At 35.9% G+C, this 19,939-nt stretch overlaps 1 protein-coding gene across 1 annotated transcript in view; it reads right to left on the bottom strand.

Moving 5' to 3' along the window:
• The window catches only part of GPR158 (G protein-coupled receptor 158), a 315,239-nt gene that overhangs the window by 26,890 nt on the left and 268,410 nt on the right, over positions 1-19,939 (bottom strand). The window contains exon 6 of the mRNA XM_087815878.1: positions 18,100-18,209. Coding sequence (XP_087672004.1) covers positions 18,100-18,209 — 110 coding nt within the window. The remainder of the gene's footprint in view (positions 1-18,099; positions 18,210-19,939) is intronic.

Raw genomic sequence — 19,939 nt, 5'->3', positions numbered from 1 at the left:
ACACACTTTGAAGAATTACAAAGGCAGTGCTTATTAAAATACATTTCATTTTCAAAATTGAGCTATCAGCTGTTAAAGTGTATATAGGTTGTTTTTGGACACCCTATACCAAGTCAAAAACTTCCTTGATCCAGTTATATTTTTAGTGTAAAAACATTATAAAGGGTATTTTCTGAAAATCATTTTTTATGACATCCCTCTATAGCCATTTGATCACATTAGCAAAAATAAAAATGAAATAAGTATGAAAACAATGATAGGGTATTTAAATACTAGGATAACTCAATAAGATCACTGCATTAAGGAAGGGGGTTGGGAGGCGTATAAGAAATGTAGTGAATTTTAAAATTTGGGGTTGTTTTCTTATATATGTGACTCAGTCAGGATTGAGATTAATTAGGTAATATCTAAGAATTGTTCCATCTCTAAATATTGTGTGAAGACAAAAATCTAACCTTACTTTAATCTTTCTTTGATTTCACCTTCAGAATATTCTTAGCTGATTTTAACTCCCATTCTCACTCTGATATTTTGTATTACAAAACTGTCACATGAATAACCATGAGTGATTTATAACACTATGAGGGTATCTATAATCAATTTCCTTAAGGCAAAAATAAATTCATATCTCCAACTTTTCTATTCCCTACTCCATCTCATTCTTTCAACATTTTTTATGAAGTATTCATATGAATTCTTCATAAAAATTATTGTAAATCTAGAAATGAAACGAATGCACCTGAAATAGTCTAGATGTGTTATGCTAGTTCTCTCTCTCTTTATAGACCTTGGTAGCTCTCTCTGAATTAATACAACACAACCAGTAGAGAAAGTTATTTTCTAGCAGATTCTTATTTATCTTCCCCCTCCACCCACCATATCTTTAACTCTATTTTCCTTCAGCTAACAAACAGGATGAAATTAGTTAATTCTAAATAAAACACATCCTCAGTTTTTCTGTGGGACGATGTCAGGAAGATATTAGTATCAAATAAGAGTACAACAGAAGGTCTCTTTAACTTCTCTGTTTAGCTAGCCCACCAGATTAACAGCATTCTCCATTCCCGTGCAGACCCAGTGAGCCCTGCCAGGCTGCCTCCCACCTCTACTCCAACCAGTGCACCTGCTACTTCCTAAGAATCAGTTGTATTTGGCCCCAAACTTTGCCCATTGTTACCATCTTATGTAATATAATTTAACTAAATCATAAATAAAATAATTATACAAGACCGTGAAACAAAAGGAGACTCATTTGTATAAAATCTATTTTAATTTCTTTGATAAGATTCCATAAAGGTGAGTCACTAAAATAAGCTGTTCACTTAGGGAAAAGTGAGGGAATTTTAATATATTGGGGTGGTCAATAAACATAAAAATGAGAAAGAGGTGACACTTCAAATGACTTCAAAAAACTCTGTAGAGTCTCACTACTATTTAAAGAACCAACATTGTGAACAGTAAATAATGCACTGTGGTGTGATGTGTTCCAAACATCTGACCCATAGTCAAAGAAGAGACCTTATTTCAAACATATTGGTGGATGATTGTGTGTTTTAAATTACAGTGTCTATACACTTCTTTAATGTCTTTCTGCTTTAAATGTTAACAGTTAATTGACCAGTTACTAATCCCATAAAAAGGCTTCAGCAAACCAAAAGATTCACAGAACTCTTTCTTAGAAATGAGATAAATTTCTTGGAAAATTAATATTTTGCCAATGCCCATCTTATTTGATGTAGGAGAAACTTGCAGCCACTATGTAAACATAATCGTTTCTGGTTGTACCTGGATGAATTCTAAATGTTGAATGACTAGAATCTCAAAAGAAGGAATCGACCTATTTTGTTGGTCTTCAATATTTTGGCTAGGGCATAAAAAGAATTGTTTCACATTCTAGCTTGACTCAATTTGAATATGTGATGTATAATATCAATGAACAAACACTTACATAGTAACAACCATATGGTAGGTATCATGCTAGACAACATGGGAGGCCTAAGTTATGGTTCTTGTCTTCTAAAAGCCTACAATTTAACTAGAAATAAATGTGCAAATACCTACCATGAAAAACAAGATATATTATATTGTATGTAGCTAGTAAGTCTAGTAAACTAACAGAATAGGTGGTATTTATCTGAGCCTTGAGTATCAGATAAAAACAGAGGAAAGTGGAGAAGACAAAAGGAGATAGTCTAGTTGAAGGGAAATCACATAACAAAGTAAATAGCAGGGAATTTGAAGTTGTAATTAAGGGATAGTGGGTGGAATCGTCTGGCAAGAAAAAAGTTTTTTCTTCAACCCACAAGAACTCCTAGGGACTTTTCAAGTTACTGTGAGGGGTTTTCACCAGGTCGAGAAACACTGCTTCAGAGAAGAATATGTTTTCCATGGCCAAGATGTGGGAAATAATTTATTTTTCTGATACTTGAAGATTTTCACTACCTAAACTGAAACTCTAAACCTGAAAGACAGCTAATAGTGGATTTTAAAAATGACTTTAAAATACTTATTCAGAATTCTTTAGAGTATTTCTTAACCAGGTGAGTTTGTTTTTTGGATAGGAAATCTATGTGATCCCAGTTTGGTATCTTTTAATCAAGAAATTCCACTTCCAAATTATCAGAAATTTTTGTCTCCCAGATGACTCTTTGGGTATTTATTGTAAAGTCTGAGAATTCAAGATTGTCATAGATACCATAGTCTCATTTCCAGAGAGGAAAAACCAAAGCACAAGTCCGCATGAGTCTCCTGTTATATTGATTTTACTGGCTTTCAAGTACTAGGGATGTACAATAACACAACTCTGCATTTTGATCTAAGTATTTCAGGATATTGGTTTTTGTAAAATTGAATGAGATGCATTTTTCTAGCACTGCCTTAAAATAAAATGAGAAAATTTTGCTGTATCTTTAAGAAATGAATTCTTGTTAGGCTCACTCCCTAGAAACCAAATTCTAAAAATGAAATCCTTAGCCGTGCATTTATCTGAAATACAGCTGCATAAAAAATACAATCATTAAACTTCTTATATAGATTACTTTTTCTACTATTTTTTTTCACAGATTTTTAGGCTACCATCTGTTCGGGAGGTTGCACCATTTCTGAAGGCTATAGCAGTAACATACACAAGAAGACTGCAAGAAATTCCCAGAACTTAATATAAAAAGACATATTTAAAGAATATCTTCAATTCTCATTATTAATAGTAGATAAATTCATATAAATCATGTTGAAATGATGAAAAATAAAAAGGTCAACCCAGGAATTGGCTGTCATATTGTCTGCCTCTGTATTTTCACTTTCTACACACGTCTGGTTTGAGCTTATAAAACTCCACTGTGAGAACTCGTACTTAGGGTATCAATTACCCTCTTCAAATACAGCATCTAATTGGTGTTGGTGCTTCTGTTTTACTTGATCTCCCTCCAGCTTCTGGCTTGGCTTCAGCTATGTGCTTGATTTTGTCACAGTCTCTCGATCTTCCTACTCCCCTGACAGCTTTAGTCTCTGTTGCAGAGTCTACCTCGGTCTTCCCCTTAAGTGGCAGTCTCTCAGTGATCTCCCGAACCTGGCCATCTTCTAGTCTTGCTCTACACACTGCACCCAGGAAATCTCATCTACTCTCGTTTCAGTTATCTACATGCTGGTGAGCATCGTCAGGTTAGATCACTGTCCTGAGCTCAAGATCTGAATTCTCAGTGACCCACTGGAAATCAACAGGTCCCAAAATAAAATCACCCCTGTCTCCCCTCCCACCTTCTCTAACCCACCTTGCTCTTGTGTTACCTGTCCCAATAACTTGTACCACCTAACTGCCCAAAGCAGAAATCTCAGGATGAACTTCGATATTTCTCCCCACCCATATTCCCGGTACTGAAAGAATGCTGAAGACATTAATTTCCACCACTTAACTCTCTCTCAGATCCTTCTGTTTTGCTCCGTCCTCACTGCCACTGCCACAATCCTGGCCATCAACCTGCTCCTGTAGTAGCTTCCTGACTAATCAGTCCTTAAGGGCCTCACACCTTCAGTCTATACCCTCCAGTGGAGCCACACGATCTTTCTAAGTCACACTTCTGATTATGTTGCTCCTGTTTACAGCCCTTTGGCAGCACATCTCTAACCACTCTCCCCTTCCCAAGGTCCTGCTGGTCCCTTTGGATGATATGCAGGTGTCCTCTATCTGAACTTTTGCCCCCAGCTCTCCTCACTACCCTTCCCCTCACACACAACACCTAATTTAGCTGATTCCTACCTATTCCTTCATAGTTCAGCTTAGATGTTGCTTGCTCTAGGCCAGTGGTTCCCAAACCAGTAGTGTCAACATTACCCAGAAACTTGTTAGAAATGCAAATTCTTTGGTCCCATCCAAACCCACTGAATCAGAAACTTCGGGGGAGTAGGGCCCAGAAACCTGTATTTTAACAAACCTGTTAGGTAAATTCTGATGAAGGCTACAGTTTGAGAACTGCTACTCTAAACAGTTTTTCACAACAGGCCTAACTCAGTGCAGGTGTCTTTCTAATGGGATGACTGCTTGAGCCTACCACATAAACTGTTGAGTTTTTATTATGCTGACACCAAAATTTAAGCCTCTAGTAATACGAAGTTTTGATTTTCAGAATATTTACATTTGTTTGTGATACTGAATTTCTTTTGTTTACTAAAAAGCAATGCACATATACATCTTCAAGCCACCCAGTCTTCTGTCCTATTAATTTAATTGGAATAATTCTAAAGTCCTAATGTTTTCTATTAGAATTAAATTTCTATTAATTATACTGCCTTCCTAGAAATTCCAGAGAATAAATGCTTATGATGAAACTCACTTCTCCTCAAAAGAGCCCTGAGAGTGAACTACACACAAAAAAGCTATAGTCACTGTCTGTCAGTTTGCTTTCAAACGTCACAAGTCTTCATGTTTATTAAGCTTTTCATCAATTTCTCAAAATTTCATTTTTAGAAGTAAACTGAAGTTATTTCTTGGTCACTGGATGGATTAGATATATATTAAAAAGAATTGGCATCACCTAGACAGAAATCAATTTTGACATTTATCAGACATGTAGTTCAGGAAGATTATCGGGAGTATATGTATATTTGGGGGGAGGAATGATTTAAATTATAATACATATATCAAGTCAAATACTTATATAACTTCTAAAAGAATGATACAAATCATACACTGACATGGAAAGAATTCGAAGACATAGTAAATTTAAAAAGCAAAATTATTGTGAGTATATTAAATTATTGCAATTATAAGAAAGAAAACTCACAACTCAGTTTTCCCAATATAGGTGTTTTTGTCAGTTTCAGTTACCTGCTTGAACTTTCATATTTCACATCGATCTTTCTTTTCACCTGATTGTAGGTAGGTAGAATAAAGAAGAATGATGAAAAAAGAAAGAAGGAAGGAAGAGTTGTAAGACTGTTGCAAGTCAAATATTCTATGGTTAGAGCTAGAAGAAACTTTGGGAATTATCTAGTCTGATCCTGTTAATGTATAGAAGAGAAATGTGAGTCCCAGTGAGGGGTGTCATTTGTCTAAAGTCACACAGTCAGTGAGCAGCAGAACCACTACAAAACTCTTATCTTTTTTCTCTCACTTGAGTGCTTTTTTCAGTTATATCTTACCAAAATAGAACTTTCTATTAGCTAGTTCTTGGGGAGTGGTGTCAGCAAAAATGTTGGAATAGAAAACTCCAAAAGTCCATTCATCCAGAAAAGCAATGAACAAACTAGCAAAAAGTATTAGAATCAACTTTTTCGGAACCCTGGAAACTAATTAAAAGCTTTTATTTTTTATGCTTAACCCAGCAAGATACTTAACCAAGAAAAAAACAGCTGAATCTGAATAACAGAGATTTGTGGCATTTTAACATACACTGGTCCTGTGTCCCACTCCCCACCTCAGTGGTGGCCTTGAAGACAACATCCCACATTGTCAGTACAGGTACCCAGTACTAGAAAACGTAATGGACCTTCTTCTCAAATAACTGTATTTGTTACTTTTGACCTCTCTGGTGGCTCTCGACAGGACTAGTTCAAAGGGTCTGCCTTTATTTTACCCAACTGGAAATTTTCTCAGGGCTGAGGTAGCGACCTGGAGGTCATTTGTGTAAAATACGTAAAGGCAAATGGATTAGTGGAGCCACCTGGGGCAAGGGATAATGGTTGGGACAAACAAGAGACTAAACAAAAAATAGGAGGAAAGGCTGGGGAATGAGATGTATTGGGGAACAAGGGCTTTGAAAAGCTCCCATATATTCCTGGATAATTAAAAGGTTGAAAAATGCTCAGAAATGACCTGAGAAGGCCTTAAGCTCTCATCTCTTGCTGACCTGAGGCTCTGCTCGCTCTTGCACGTGCTCTCTCTCCCTCCCTGTCTCTCTCTTTCTCCCTTACTCTCTCTAAAATCAATAAACATGTCTTTGGGAAAGAAGTAAAAAAAGATTTCCTTCTTTTAGATGGCTGAATAACATTTTATTGTGTGTGTATATATACATCGTATTTCTTTATGCACCATCAATGGACACTTAGGTTGTTTCCATATCTTGGGTATTGTAAATAATGCTGTAATGAACATGGGGGTAAATATATCTTTTCAAATTATTGTTTTCATTTTCTTCAGGTAAGGTAGAATTGCTGGATGATATAGTAACTCTATTTTTAACATTTTGAGGAACCTCCGTACTGTTTTCCATAGTGGCTCCACCAATTGACGTTCTTACCAACAATGCACAAGGGTTTACTTTCCCCACATTCTCATCAACACTTGTTATTTCTTGTCTTTTTTATAACAGCCATTTGAATAGGTTTGAGGTGATATCTCACTGTGATTTTCATTTGCATTTCCCTGATGATTAGAGATGCTGAGCATTTTTTTCAGCTCCCCATTGGCAAAGTGTATGTCTTCCTCAAAAAATGTCTATTAGATCTTCTGTCCATTTTTAAATCAGATTTTTTTTTTTTTTTTGCTATTGAGTTGTATAAGTTCTTTATATAGTTTGGATATTAAGCCCTTATTAGATATATCATTTGCAAATATTTTTTCCATTCAGTAGGTTGCCTTTTCATTTTGTTGATGGTTTGCTTTGTTGTGCAGAATCTTTTGAGTTTGATGTGGTTCTACTTCTTTATTTTTGTTTTTGTTGCCTACGCTTTTGGAATCAGATCCAAAAAACCATTGCAAAGGCTGATATTAAGGAGCTTACTGCCTATACTTTTTTCTAAAATTTTATGGTTTCAGGTCTGACATTCAAGTCTTTAATCCATTGTGAATTCATTTTTGTATGTGGTGCAGTTTCATTCTTTGGCAAGTGGTGTCCAGATTTCCCAACATCATTTATTAAAGAGGCTGTCCTTTCCCCATTGTATATTCTTATCTACTTTGTCATAAATTGATTAACCATAATGCACAGGTTTATATATGGAGTCTCTATTCCATTCATCTATGTGTCTGTTTTCATGTCAACAAACGATTTTCATTACTATGTTTTTTCTATTTTAATTTTTATTTATTGTTGACAGTATTACAGATGTCTCCCTTTCCCCACCCCTCTTAACCCCCTTCATAGTATTGAAATTCAGTTTGAAATCAGAGAGTACAATGCCTGTAGCTTTGTTCTTCTTTCTTCAGATTGCTTTGGCTATTTAAGGTCTTTTGTGGTTCCATACAAATATTAGGGTTGTTGTTCTACTTCTGTGAGAAATGCCATTGGAATTTGGATAGGAATTGCATTGAACCTGTAGATTGCTTTAGGTAATGTGGACATTTTAGCAATATTAATTCTTTCAATCCATGAGCACAGAATATCTTTCTATTTATTTGGGTCTTCTTAAATTTCTTTCATCAGTGTCTTATAGTTTTCTTGGTTAAATTTATTTCTGGTATTTTTAAATGTAATTAATTGTAAATGGGATTGTCTTATTAATTTCTCTTTCTGATGGTTTTTTATTAGTGTATAAAAACCCAACAGATTTTTATATATTTATTTTGTATACTGAAACTTTACTGAATTCATTTATTAGTCCTAATAGATTTTTGATGAGGTCTTTCGGTTTTTTAGATATATAATATCATGTCATCTGCAAACAGTGACAGTTTTACTTCCTCCTTTCCAATTTGGGTGCCTTTTATTTGTTTTTATTGCCTAATTGCTCTGGCTAGGACTTTTAATGCTATGTTGAATAAAAGTGGTCAGAGTGGGCATCCTAGTGTTGTTCCTAATCTCATAGGAAAAACTTTCAGCTTTTCAACTTTGAGCATGATGTTAGCTGTGGGCTTGTAATCATATGGCCTTTCATTATGAAGAGGCATGTTCCCTCTATATCCATTTTGTTTAGAGTTTTTATTGTCCATGAGTGTTGAATTTTGACAAATGCTCCTTGGGCATCTATTGAGATGTTCATGTGATTTTTTTTTTTTTTTTTTTTTACCTTCATTTGTCTCTTTCTTGATAGTATCAAGACCAAAATTTTTCATTTGATGAAGTCCAATTTATCAATTTTTTCCTTTTGTTGCTTGTACTTTTGGTATTTTTCCAAGACTATGAGTATTTATACTTCGTTTCCTTCTAAGAATTTTATAGTTCTAGCTCCTACATTTAGGTCTTTGATCCATTTGGAATTAAGGTTTGTATATGATGTAATGTAGAGGTCAGTCAGTCTTTTGCCTGAGGATATCTGGCATTGATCTATGTGTCTCCTGTGCCAGTATCACAGTGTCTTGGTTGCTGTAGCTTTGAAGTAAGTTTTAAAATCAGCAAGTGTGACTCCTCCAACTTTGTTCTTTTTAAAGATTGTTTTGCCTGGCTGGGTGTGGCTCAGCGGTATTTATTTAGTTCTTTAATTTCATTCAACACTGTTTTGTAGTCTTCAGAGTATCTGTCTAGTGGTTGTTTTTATTTATTTATTTATTTATTCATTCATTCATTCATTCATTCATTTATTTATTATGTTCTAATCCTCACCTGAGGATATTTTTTCGATTGCTTTTTCAGAGAGAGGAAAGGGGGGGAGAGAGAGAGAGAGAGAGGAACACTGATGTGAGAGAGACACATCGATTGGTTGCCTCCCGACCAGGGCAAGGGATTGAGCCTGCAACCGAGGTACATGCCCTTGGACAAAATCGAACCCAGGATCCTTCAGTTCGAAGGCCGATGCTCCAGCCAACTGAGCCAAACCGGCTAGGGCTAGTGGTTGTTTATAAACTTATTTCTACATATTTTACTTTTATGCTATTATAAATGAAAATGGCCCTTTAATTTCTGTTTCTGTTTGTTTGTTGCTTATGTGTAGAAATACATTTAATTTTGAATATTAATCTTGTATACGCCAACATTACTAAACTTGTTTGCTAGTTCTAATAGTTTTTGGTGGGTTCCTTAAAATTTTCTCTCTAGGAGATCATGCCATCTGCAACTAGTTCTACTTTCCCCTTCCTTTCGAATATCTTTTCTTTCTTTTTGAGCCTTACTTGCTCAGGTGAGAACTTCCTGGAAAACACTGAATAGAAGCCAAAATAAGCCAACATTCTCGTCTTGTTCTTAAACAGACAAGCATGATGTCAGCTGTGGGTTTTCATATATAATTTTTATCTGGATGAGAAAGTTCCCTTCCATTCCTAGTTTGTTGAGTGTTTTTATCATGAAGAATGTGTTGAATTTCGTCAAATGCTTTTTCTGCATTTGTCATGATGATCATGTGGTTTTTGTTCTTTATTGTATTAATATAGGCTACCACATGAATTGATTTTTACATGTGGAATCACTTATATTTCTGGGCTAAATCCCACCTGCTTGTAATGTATGATCCTTTTGATAGGTTGCTGGATTCTGCTTGCTAGCATTTTGTTGAGCTTTCTGTACTATATTCATAAGCTATATTGGTTTTTAGTATTATTTTCTTAGGATATATTTTTCTGGTTTTGATATCAGGGTAATACTGGCCTCTTAGAATGCATAGAGAAATGTTGCCTTATTTATTTTTCAGGATGATTTATAAACAACCGGTGTTAATTCTTCTTTAAATCTTTGGTATAATTAATCAGTGAAGCCACCAAGTACTCGGGCTTTGTATATGTGTTTGCGGGGGGAGGGTTGATTATTAATTAAATGTCTTTACTTGTTTCAAGTCTATTGAAAATTCATATTTCTTCTGAGTCCGTTTCAGTAGTCTGTGTCTATCTAGGAATAGCTAGAATAGCCGTGCTTCTAGTATTAAATTTCTTGTTAGCTCAACTCCTGTCTTTTGGACTAAAGGCATAAATTATGGGTGATGATCATGAGGATAAACAGAGGCCAGGTGAGCCGCTGGCATGCGAGAAGGAATGCCACAAGATTATCAATAGACATATCTACAAGAAAGTAGTCTAAATACACAAATTAGAAGGTATTGTTAGATTAGATTTAAAAAGCAAGGACCAAGTGTATATTTGTTTGTTACAACAAACACCCTTTAAATATAAGACAAAAATATGTTCAAAGTAAAATGATGGAAATAAAAGATATACCATGCTAACTCTAATCAAAAGAAATCTGGAGTTGCTAATATTAATACCAAACAAAGTAGATTTCAGAGCAAAGAATATTATCAGGAATAATGAAGGTCTTTTATAATGATAGAAGAATCCATCCATGAAGAGGTTATAACAACTCTAAATGTTTATGCATCTAAGAACAGAACTTCAACATACATGGAGGAAAAACTGAAAGAACTGTGAGGACAAATAGGCATATTAGAAAATTTCAAACCACCCTCTAAATATTAATAGAACAAGTAGAGAAAAAATTAGTGAGGATGTAAAAGACTTAAACAACATTATTGAACAGATCCTCAAACAGCAGATGATACATTTCTTCCAAGTGACTGCGAAACCTTTACCAAGATAGGTCATATTCTGGGCTATAAAGCAAGCAGCAGTAAATTTAAGAGGATTCCAATCATACAAAATATAAGGTCTGATCACAATGGAATTATATTAGAAATCAAAACCAGAAAAATTTGTAGAAAATTCCTCAATATTTGGAAATTAAATAACACTTCTAAGTAAACTGTGGGACAAGAAATAAATTAAATTAAAAATTATTTTGAGCTGATGAAAAATGAAAACATAACTTAGGTATTTTGGACTGGACACGGGCAAATGCCGGGTGGGAGGCAGCAGAGCCACCAGAGGACAGGGGAGCTGATGGAGCATCAGAATGGACACAGGGGCCCTGGCCGGGTGGCTCAGTTGCTTAGAGCATAGTCCTGATACGCCAAGGTTGTGGGTTCCACCTCGTCAGGGCACATACAAGAACCAACCAATTAATGCATAAATAAGTCGATCAACAAAGTGATCACCCTTTCTCTCTCTTTCTTTTCTCTTTCCCTTCCTCTCTCTCTAAAAATAAATTGATCAATAAATTAAAAAAAAGAAAAAGAGAAGGGACATAGGTGTTTCCAAACAATAACGCAAGCTGAGCCCTTGCCTTTGGGCCGAGACTACAGTAGGCAGGTGATGGCAGCTAGCAGCTTGCAGAAGCAGACCGTCATCTTGGCCTTTAAAGAAGCCTGGCTGCCCTTCGTTGTTGCTGCATGACTAAGTTAATCTCATTTTCCAGTTATTCTCTTACATCTACTTCACATAAGGAAAATAAAAATATTTCCACTGGAGCTGATACAAGATTTGTTAGTTGCTAACAAAGAACATTAGGACGAAGTATTTATCAGCTGTAGTCAGAGAAGTACTAATTCTGAATTACTAGGTGGGTTTTCATTTGTAATTTTAAAGTTGATTAACATACATACAAGTGTACAAACACATACACAAATTGAAACTGCAACAATCCAGGCAATTAAAAATAATCCCATGCTTCAAATTTGGCACATAGCCCCTAAACTGTGTATTCTAATGCAAGCCTCTTTCTAGAAATATAAACATAATATATTGATGCTATAACTAGAAATTAGAGCATATGTATATATTTATTAAACAAATGTGAAAGGAGAAGCTTAATATTGAAAAGCTTTGAATGTAGTTGTTATACAAAAATTGTATTTCCAAGATATGAGTCATAAATCAAGTAGGACATGATAGGTTAGACAAAATTAGTATAGCTTTACGTCTCCGTAGTTTTCTGAGTGAGATATGCTCCTATTTTAATTTATGTCTAATAGGTAACATGGAAAGAACAATTAAAAAATATATTGCTTTTATCTATAATTTTTTAAAGGTGCTCATTGATGTTAAAGTTTCTATATAAATACAGACCTTTAGTTAATAACTCATTGTTAGGAGTGAAATGACTTTGGTCTTTCCTATTTCATTAAAACAATTTAAGGTAGTAAAAATATCTCTAGGGAAATTGTTTAAATCTCAATCTCAGAAAACCCAGGTTGACAGTGAATTATAGAACAAAAGAGAAAGTAAAGTTATTTACAAATCTAATCTTTTTCAAATTTCTTAAAATGCCAACGTTAAAGATAGTTCTGAAATATGAATTTGAGACCTTTATTCTCTATAATTTTATCTTAAGCATGTCATTTTTCTCTAGGGTATCTAGTTATTTTCTAGTATATGCCAGGCATGGGCATATGAGGTCTGGATCAGATACCTTCTGATTCACCTCTGAAGCTATGTAACATTCTTTGGCTTTGGAACTTACTTAGCTTCCTATTGACAAAGATTCTCTCCTTTACCAAACTTTAGTCAGGCTCCTCCGAGCCCTCTCCTCAATTGGACTCACCCTTTGTACTTCCCTGTCTTTGCACTGTCCAATTTTAACAAGAATCATGATAAATAAGTCAGTCTAGTGAGAATCTCCCACCCTTGATAGCTGAAATCACCCTGGCCCGCCAAGTTGGTTTAGCCAGAAATTTTCTTTTTCACCTGATGTTTCCTCTTAGTATTTTCCCATCCACTGAACTGCCCCTTGCTCCTTGGCTATAAATCCTTACTTTTCCTTGTTGAGCCCAATCTCTCTCCCCTACTCAAAAACCTCATTAGAGTTCCCCTGAATTCTTTAAGAATTCTGTAAGAAGTGTCAGAATGAATTTTGCTTTAATACTGTCCAAACAGTACACTTGCTGGCAGGGAAAGAGGCCTTCCTTAGAAGATGAAGCTTGAGATTTTCTCTGGGACAATATAATTCTTAAGAAATGTCACTATAAGCAATTCTCCACTTGAAGGTAGAAAGCCAGTTAAGATGAGCATTCACAGTGTGCTCAGTAGAGGCTATACCTGAAGTGCATATTATTAGCAGTATCCATATGGCAAAGTTTTCCCATTTCCTAGTCAAAATGCAATGTACACAGCTACATGCCCAGAGACTACTTTCTGGATATATTATTTTTCACTGAGGTGGGTAACTGGCTAAAACAGTGTTAAAACTATTTCATATTAAAACCCTCTGGGTCATGATCTGAGGCGTTAAACACCATTCATCTGTGTGCTGGGATGAATGCATGAATTCTTTTAGGAGAATCTTGTGGATGCCCATAGGCATTTGCTTAGCCACCTAAAAACAAAGGTTATTATTATAACATTTGGCTTTCATAAATGAGAGCTAATCAACACCTTGATCAATGGTCTGTCAAGGCAGATAATCTGTATTTAATAGACAAGTCTAATAACTATACTTCAGGTATTTGCCCCAGGCTCCATCTCAAATTCCCTGCCACCCAGTGGTTATCACAAGTTAAGGTAAAGGAGACAATCTTCATTTTTGTCACAAGCCCTTAGCTTTTCTATATAGTGGCACACTTGCTTTTCTTTCTTTTGCTCTTTTAAAGATTTAGATTATCTTACTGTATTTTATGTATCTTTAAAAATACACTCAATAAATAAACATAAATATCTTCCAGTCACTTTTCAAACTTTAATAGAATATATATGTGTATATATATATATATATATTCCTTCCCACAAAGTGTAAACTATTTGGTGCTAATGAACACAGTAGAGAAAGCTGCTAAGTATTGTGCTGTATCCACAGCAAGGAGTACTGATTAATGCATAAAATAAAAATCCCTAGTCCAGAGTCAGAAGAAGGCTTTTTCACAGCTTGCTTAAATATTTGTTTTAAACATAGTACAAAAAAGTCTTATTTTTCCTTGATTAGCCTTAGAAAAAGGAAAAGGCAATCTGTTTTTAAAAAACCATATTAAAAGAAATAGAAAAATGTTCTTTTAGCATTAAGTTTCTTAATCTATCTTCATCCCCTTTCACTTAAAACATTTCCTCATTTTGCCTCCTCAAAATATACACGGTGCCCGGCCGGAGGGGCTCAGCAGTTGAGCATTGACCTATAACCCAGGGGATCGGGGTTTGATTCCCCGTCAGGGCACATGCCCGGGTTTTGGGCTCGATCCCCAGCCAGGGGTGTGCTGGAGGCAGCCGATCGCAATTTTACTAAGCCTTCAGTGAAATGGCTAAAATAAAACAAAACTCGAGTCTTTCTTGCTTATCCTATTTTCAAGGGACTTTAACAGTCATTTTATATATCAGTACTGATAATACCCTTAGAACTTTCTGCCTAGAGAGGTAGGATTTACTTTTTTAAAAATCTTGAAATAAAAAATGAAGTTCCCATGAAAATTAGTCTATGGAATTCACAGGACATTGTCTCTTAGTTCAGGTTACCAATCCCTCAATCTACCTTGGGCCAAGTCCTCTAAAGCCTGGTTCTTTAGGTTTCACTTTAATTCTATGACTGCCCCATATCTTCCCAATGAATTTGCCTTTTGCTTAATTTAGCCATAGTCAGTAATCTGTGGTTTGCAATAAGAAAAACCCTACTTGATATATTTCCATATGTCCCAATTGTGCTTAATCTTTACAACAACTTTAGAGGTGAGGTGAATAAAATTGATCCTCAGATGTTAGAGGTATTTATTCTTGGTTGTATAGTTAACAGCGGAATTGGAATACAAATTCAGATTTGGTAGGATTTATGTCTTCCTATCGGGTTAGTACAGAATCTTAGAAATCCATTCTTCAGGGCACATGTTGTTTGACTCTAAGAGAGACCCCAACCAAGGACATTCCTTGCAGCCCCACTCACTGTAACCATCCACCCATTCATTCACCGAACAAGTACCTGAGTACAACAGGCCCTTGAACAACATGAGTTCGTACAGTGTGGGCCCACTTATAGCAGGATTTTTTCAATAAATACTGCAAATGTATTTTTCCTTCCTTATGACTTTCTTAATAACACTTTCCTCTATCTTGTTTTACTGTAAGATTACAGCCCATAATACATACAACATACAAAATATGTATTCATTGACCTTATGTTATTGGTAAGGCGTCCAGTCAATAGGAGGCTATCAGAAGTTAAGTTTTTGTAGAGTCAAGAGTTATGTGTGAATTTTCAACTTCACAGGGTCGGTGTCCCTAACCCCAGCACTGTTCAAGGGTCAGCTGTATATAAGAGGCGCAAGGCGTAGCACTAAGCACAGGGAGTACAAAGCTGGCTCAGCCAGACACTTCCACCGGGTCGCTCTCCTTCCTCTGACAAGCTGACTGTTCAGTTAATAGACTTAAGCAATAGCAGAATCAGTAAAATTTAAGCAATATGGAAAAGAACAGAATATAATATAAAGCCATATGGTTGAGGCAGGATAAGAATAATTTGGCTCATTAAATTAGAAAGTTTCTACTCAATTTAAGCCTTCACTAGGGTAATTCTTCACTGCAATGACTTCTAGAAACACACAGTCAGAGATAAAATAGTTTACTTCCACTCTTTGAAATAAGAATGATGAAATAATCTAGTTTCCTAAATTCCGATCCTTGGCTTACCTCCCTCAAGATTTCTGTCTGTATCTGCACACCAACTAATATAGGGTGTTCCCCCAAAATGTATACACGCACTTTGAATAATTTTAAAGGCAGTGTTTATTAAGATACATTTCATTTTCAAAATTGAGCTATCAGCTGTTAAAGTGTGTATACATTTTTGGGGGATACCCTGTATACTTTAAATCAACTTTTATTTATTGCTTTAAAATATTTTAAAGAAAACTTTATATTGCTACTTTCAATGAAAAACTGATAACCTATACATAGAAAGCAACTATGAAAATAAATAGTGGAACAAAGTGAAAACATTTTATCTAGATAGCATTGCATGGGAAAGCTCTGAGTCTGACTTGATCAGCTCCTTGTTGCAAAGGAAGATTAGCAACTGCTCGGCAGGTGTTAGAGACCTATGAGCTCCACACTCGTGTTTCTCCTGGAAATAATCAGAAGGATGGAAAGAGAACCTGAATGGAAGCAGTTTTCTGATTACACAAGTCATCGTTATTTAATACTGTGCTTGCATCCCACCAAACAGCCTCTTGCAAACCACAGTGTTCCAGATACTTGAGGCCATACGGTGAGGAAGGGGAACATGAACATATTATATGTGGAGAGAAGTGATGGAAGCGGCTTTTAAGGCTGCACCTGACATTCTTACCCATTCACTCATCGATTGATGGGTATTAAATACCTCTGATGTGTCAGTCATTGTGCTAAGACCCGGGGATCCAACAGTAAGAGCCTCACTTGAAACAGAAAATAAACTCGGTAAAAATGAAGAACATGATTAAATAAGCAAACCTAACAGGTGCTAAGTGCTAGACTCATAGGGAGAGAGGTCATCTTCATGTCTCAGCAGGCCACCATCCATTCAGAATTTCTAGAAGTCTTATTGTCTGTTATAAGCGGTCAATTTCTCATTTCTTCTTGTGAGTGAGCACCAGTTGAAAAACAGCTATCACATAACGAATGGAAGTGGGCAGGCCCTTGAAGGACAGGACAAATGAGCAAGCGTGCTGGGATGTGGAAAGAATAAAGTGGGCATCGGCAAGAACATGAGAGGTTGCTCTAATCCTTTCCTGCTCCAGGAAGCAGAGCCTGTGATTTCTTTAAAGTTTTTACTGAATTTATGGGGGTGACATTGGTTAATAAAATTATATACATTTCAGGGGTATGAATTCTTAGAGTCAGATGCTAAACAGATTTAAACTGAAATCCAGTCCAATATTTTTTGTACTGTTTGATATATTGAGAATTAAGGATATTTATGGTTTTTCCACAATCTGAAGCACTCCTGGTAAATAGGGACTGCCCCCCACCCCAAAGGGAAATGAAATGGAGAGTATGCAGTAGACAGTACAGAGATCACATTTAAAAAAAGACAAATATAACACAGAGTATGGCAACTAAGATAACCTGTTGGATGAGCCATATTAAAATACTTTTATTGAGGAAAACTTACGGTCAGATTAGCATGAAAATATGGTTTATTGTGGTCGTCAAACCAGCTTTAAAGCCGATCAGCATAAAGGGTTTCCTCTATCGAACTACAACTTGATCCTGCAGGAGAAACTTCTATTTTTGTCTCCTAAGCTCTTTGGCATTGAGAAAAATTGGGGAGAGGAGGCAAGGGGCAGCCTTGGAATCATTTCCAGACATCCCTAGTCTTTGGGGATGGTAATTTATTTTATTGCCTCTTTATTCCTAATATTTATCATATTTTAAAAAGTAGATGGCTTCAAAACAAAGTATAAGGTAATTTACAGTACTGTATTCTCCAATTTGCGAAGTTGATAATTACTGGAGCACATTGGTTAAGAAGGAAAGCCAGAAACATTATTTTCTTTTCTTCAATTTTGTCTGCAGAATATTAGCAGGATTATCCTGGGGCAGAGATCTTGAGAAGGGAGGACAGTAGTTTTAGTCAAATAAGCATATGACTGAATTCTACTGTATAGGGCTCTTTGGTAGCTCTGCACCTGGATTAGTATTCCAACTGTATTGTCTTTGTATTGATTCCTGCTCTTAGCTAGTCGATACTGTTTTGCATTCATTCTAAACTTATTTTTTTTCAGTATTAACCTTCCCAATACCAGTGGCACATTTTATTAGAGCATGTTATTAAAACTCAGTTGTATTAAAGATTTTCCTAGGGAATCTTAAAAATATTGCCTCAAAAATAAAAAAATATAGATCATCTTTCTGTTAATCCTTGAAATTAAACCATTTAATTGGCTGACAATTACATGCTCAGCCAAACACTTTGATCTTCCCATGAGAATAAAAACTAATAAAATATAATATACCTGTGAAGCTTGAGAGTGACAGTTCCATACACAGTAGCAAAACCGAGAAGACGCACCCATCTTAGGAGAATACAGCGAAATGTGCTTGGCTCAAAGTATAAAATAACAACCTGTGGGGTGAGAAGAGAAAGAAAGAAACCTTCAAGATCAACTGATGACCCATAGACCAAAATCAATAATTCATAATCTGAGGTTTAATACACATAAATTGTAACATAAGCACACATCCATTTAATCAAAACCTTAAAATATTATTTTGATCGTCCATTGCCCAAATCGGAGAGCCAGAGAGTCTCCTTATTGCGTTCAAATCAATTCTAAGTTGCTTAGTTCTAACTTTCAGGAGTTTCTATTAACTGTCTCTAAGTCTTTAGTATGTCCAAACTTAATTCTCTTGACTCTCCATGGGCCAGCCAGGCTAGCTTCCACTGACTTCCATCGGAAACCTTCCCTATTCCTGCCTCCACACTTCTAGAAATACTGATCCCCTGTCTAAAAGAGCCCTGAGAGGACTACCTCACACTGCACAGCCCCAATCAGTCTACCACTCCGTAGTTATTACTTCACTTAGTACTTGGTTCAACTAATCCACTAACTTCTTGCTTCTTACTCCAGAGTTTTCATTCAACAACCATTAATTAAGCATTTGCCATGATCCAGGAACGACAGTAGATGCTGTGGAGATAAAGGCCAATAAGAAAGGGAAGAGAGGCATATAAACAAGAAACTACATGAAAGGATCACAGGTGCCATGATAACACCTGCGCAGGTTCAGAGGGACATAAAGGAGCAAGTGGCCTGTTCCAGGGGGATGGTCCAAAGGCATATAGAGGGTGCGGCAAAAGTAGATTTACAGTTGTGAGCATGTGAAACAGTTCATTCTTGTATTATTTTGTTAATTATTGTATTATTTTCCATACAAACAACTGTAAACCTAATTTGTCCCACCCTGCATATGGAAGGCACTCTATGTGCGACCTCTCAGGTGGCACCCTGCGGTTTTGAGCAAGGCCTCACTGCATAGGACTTGGTTTGGCTGTGGAAGGGTCTACACAGCACCAAAGGATTAATGCCGTTGGAAATGCAGACTTATGCTTTTCTGCTCGGAGCAGCTGGCTTGAACTGATTCTGCTGAAAGCGAGGGCATCATAACAGGAAAATATACCCACTCCTAAAACCCAGGGTGTTATTTTGGTTTTGTACCCCAAAGCTTTGACTATAGGGAAACATAAAGCATAACTGAGGGGGATGGGGTTGGTGCTGATAATTTCTTGCTGGTATCTTACAAATGAAGCCAGTCTCTAGCAGTACCAAGAATGATGTTCTCTAAAACTCCATGCTGGCATTTCTCAAATATTTCTACTATATAAAGATATGAAACTAAGTATTGTCAATATTATTAGGATTAAAGTCTCAAGAAGTAGAAAAAAAAATATTGAACAGAAGTGTCAAGGAGAAACGAAAGAAAGGTAAAAATAAATGTGAGCAGAAGATAATGTTACTTTGTGTGTATATATAGTATTTGTCCTTAATTTTCTAATTCACTAGTTCTATGCTGAACATACAGATAAAGATTTGATTTTAGAATTTAATCTACCAGATTGATATTAAAAAAACCTTTCTTTTATTTACTATTTTCACAGAACAAGTTTAAGTTCTGTAAATTTGTATTGCTTTAGCTCATATATTTTTGACAGAGTTCCTTTTCACAAGAGATTCAGTAATTATGACTTCTGCAAAGTAGGCTGTATTGTTTACTAAGGAATCTGAGCTGAAGGAAGAAGGGAAAACTTGGAAGGGGAAAAACAAAGAGAGAAAACTTGAAAGAGCTTTAAGGGAT

This window comes from Miniopterus natalensis, chromosome 1 (assembly GCF_054644295.1).
Source record: "Miniopterus natalensis isolate mMinNat1 chromosome 1, mMinNat1.hap1, whole genome shotgun sequence".
NCBI classification, from domain to species: domain Eukaryota; kingdom Metazoa; phylum Chordata; class Mammalia; order Chiroptera; family Miniopteridae; genus Miniopterus; species Miniopterus natalensis.
This window is presented reverse-complemented; position numbering and strand designations above follow the sequence as displayed.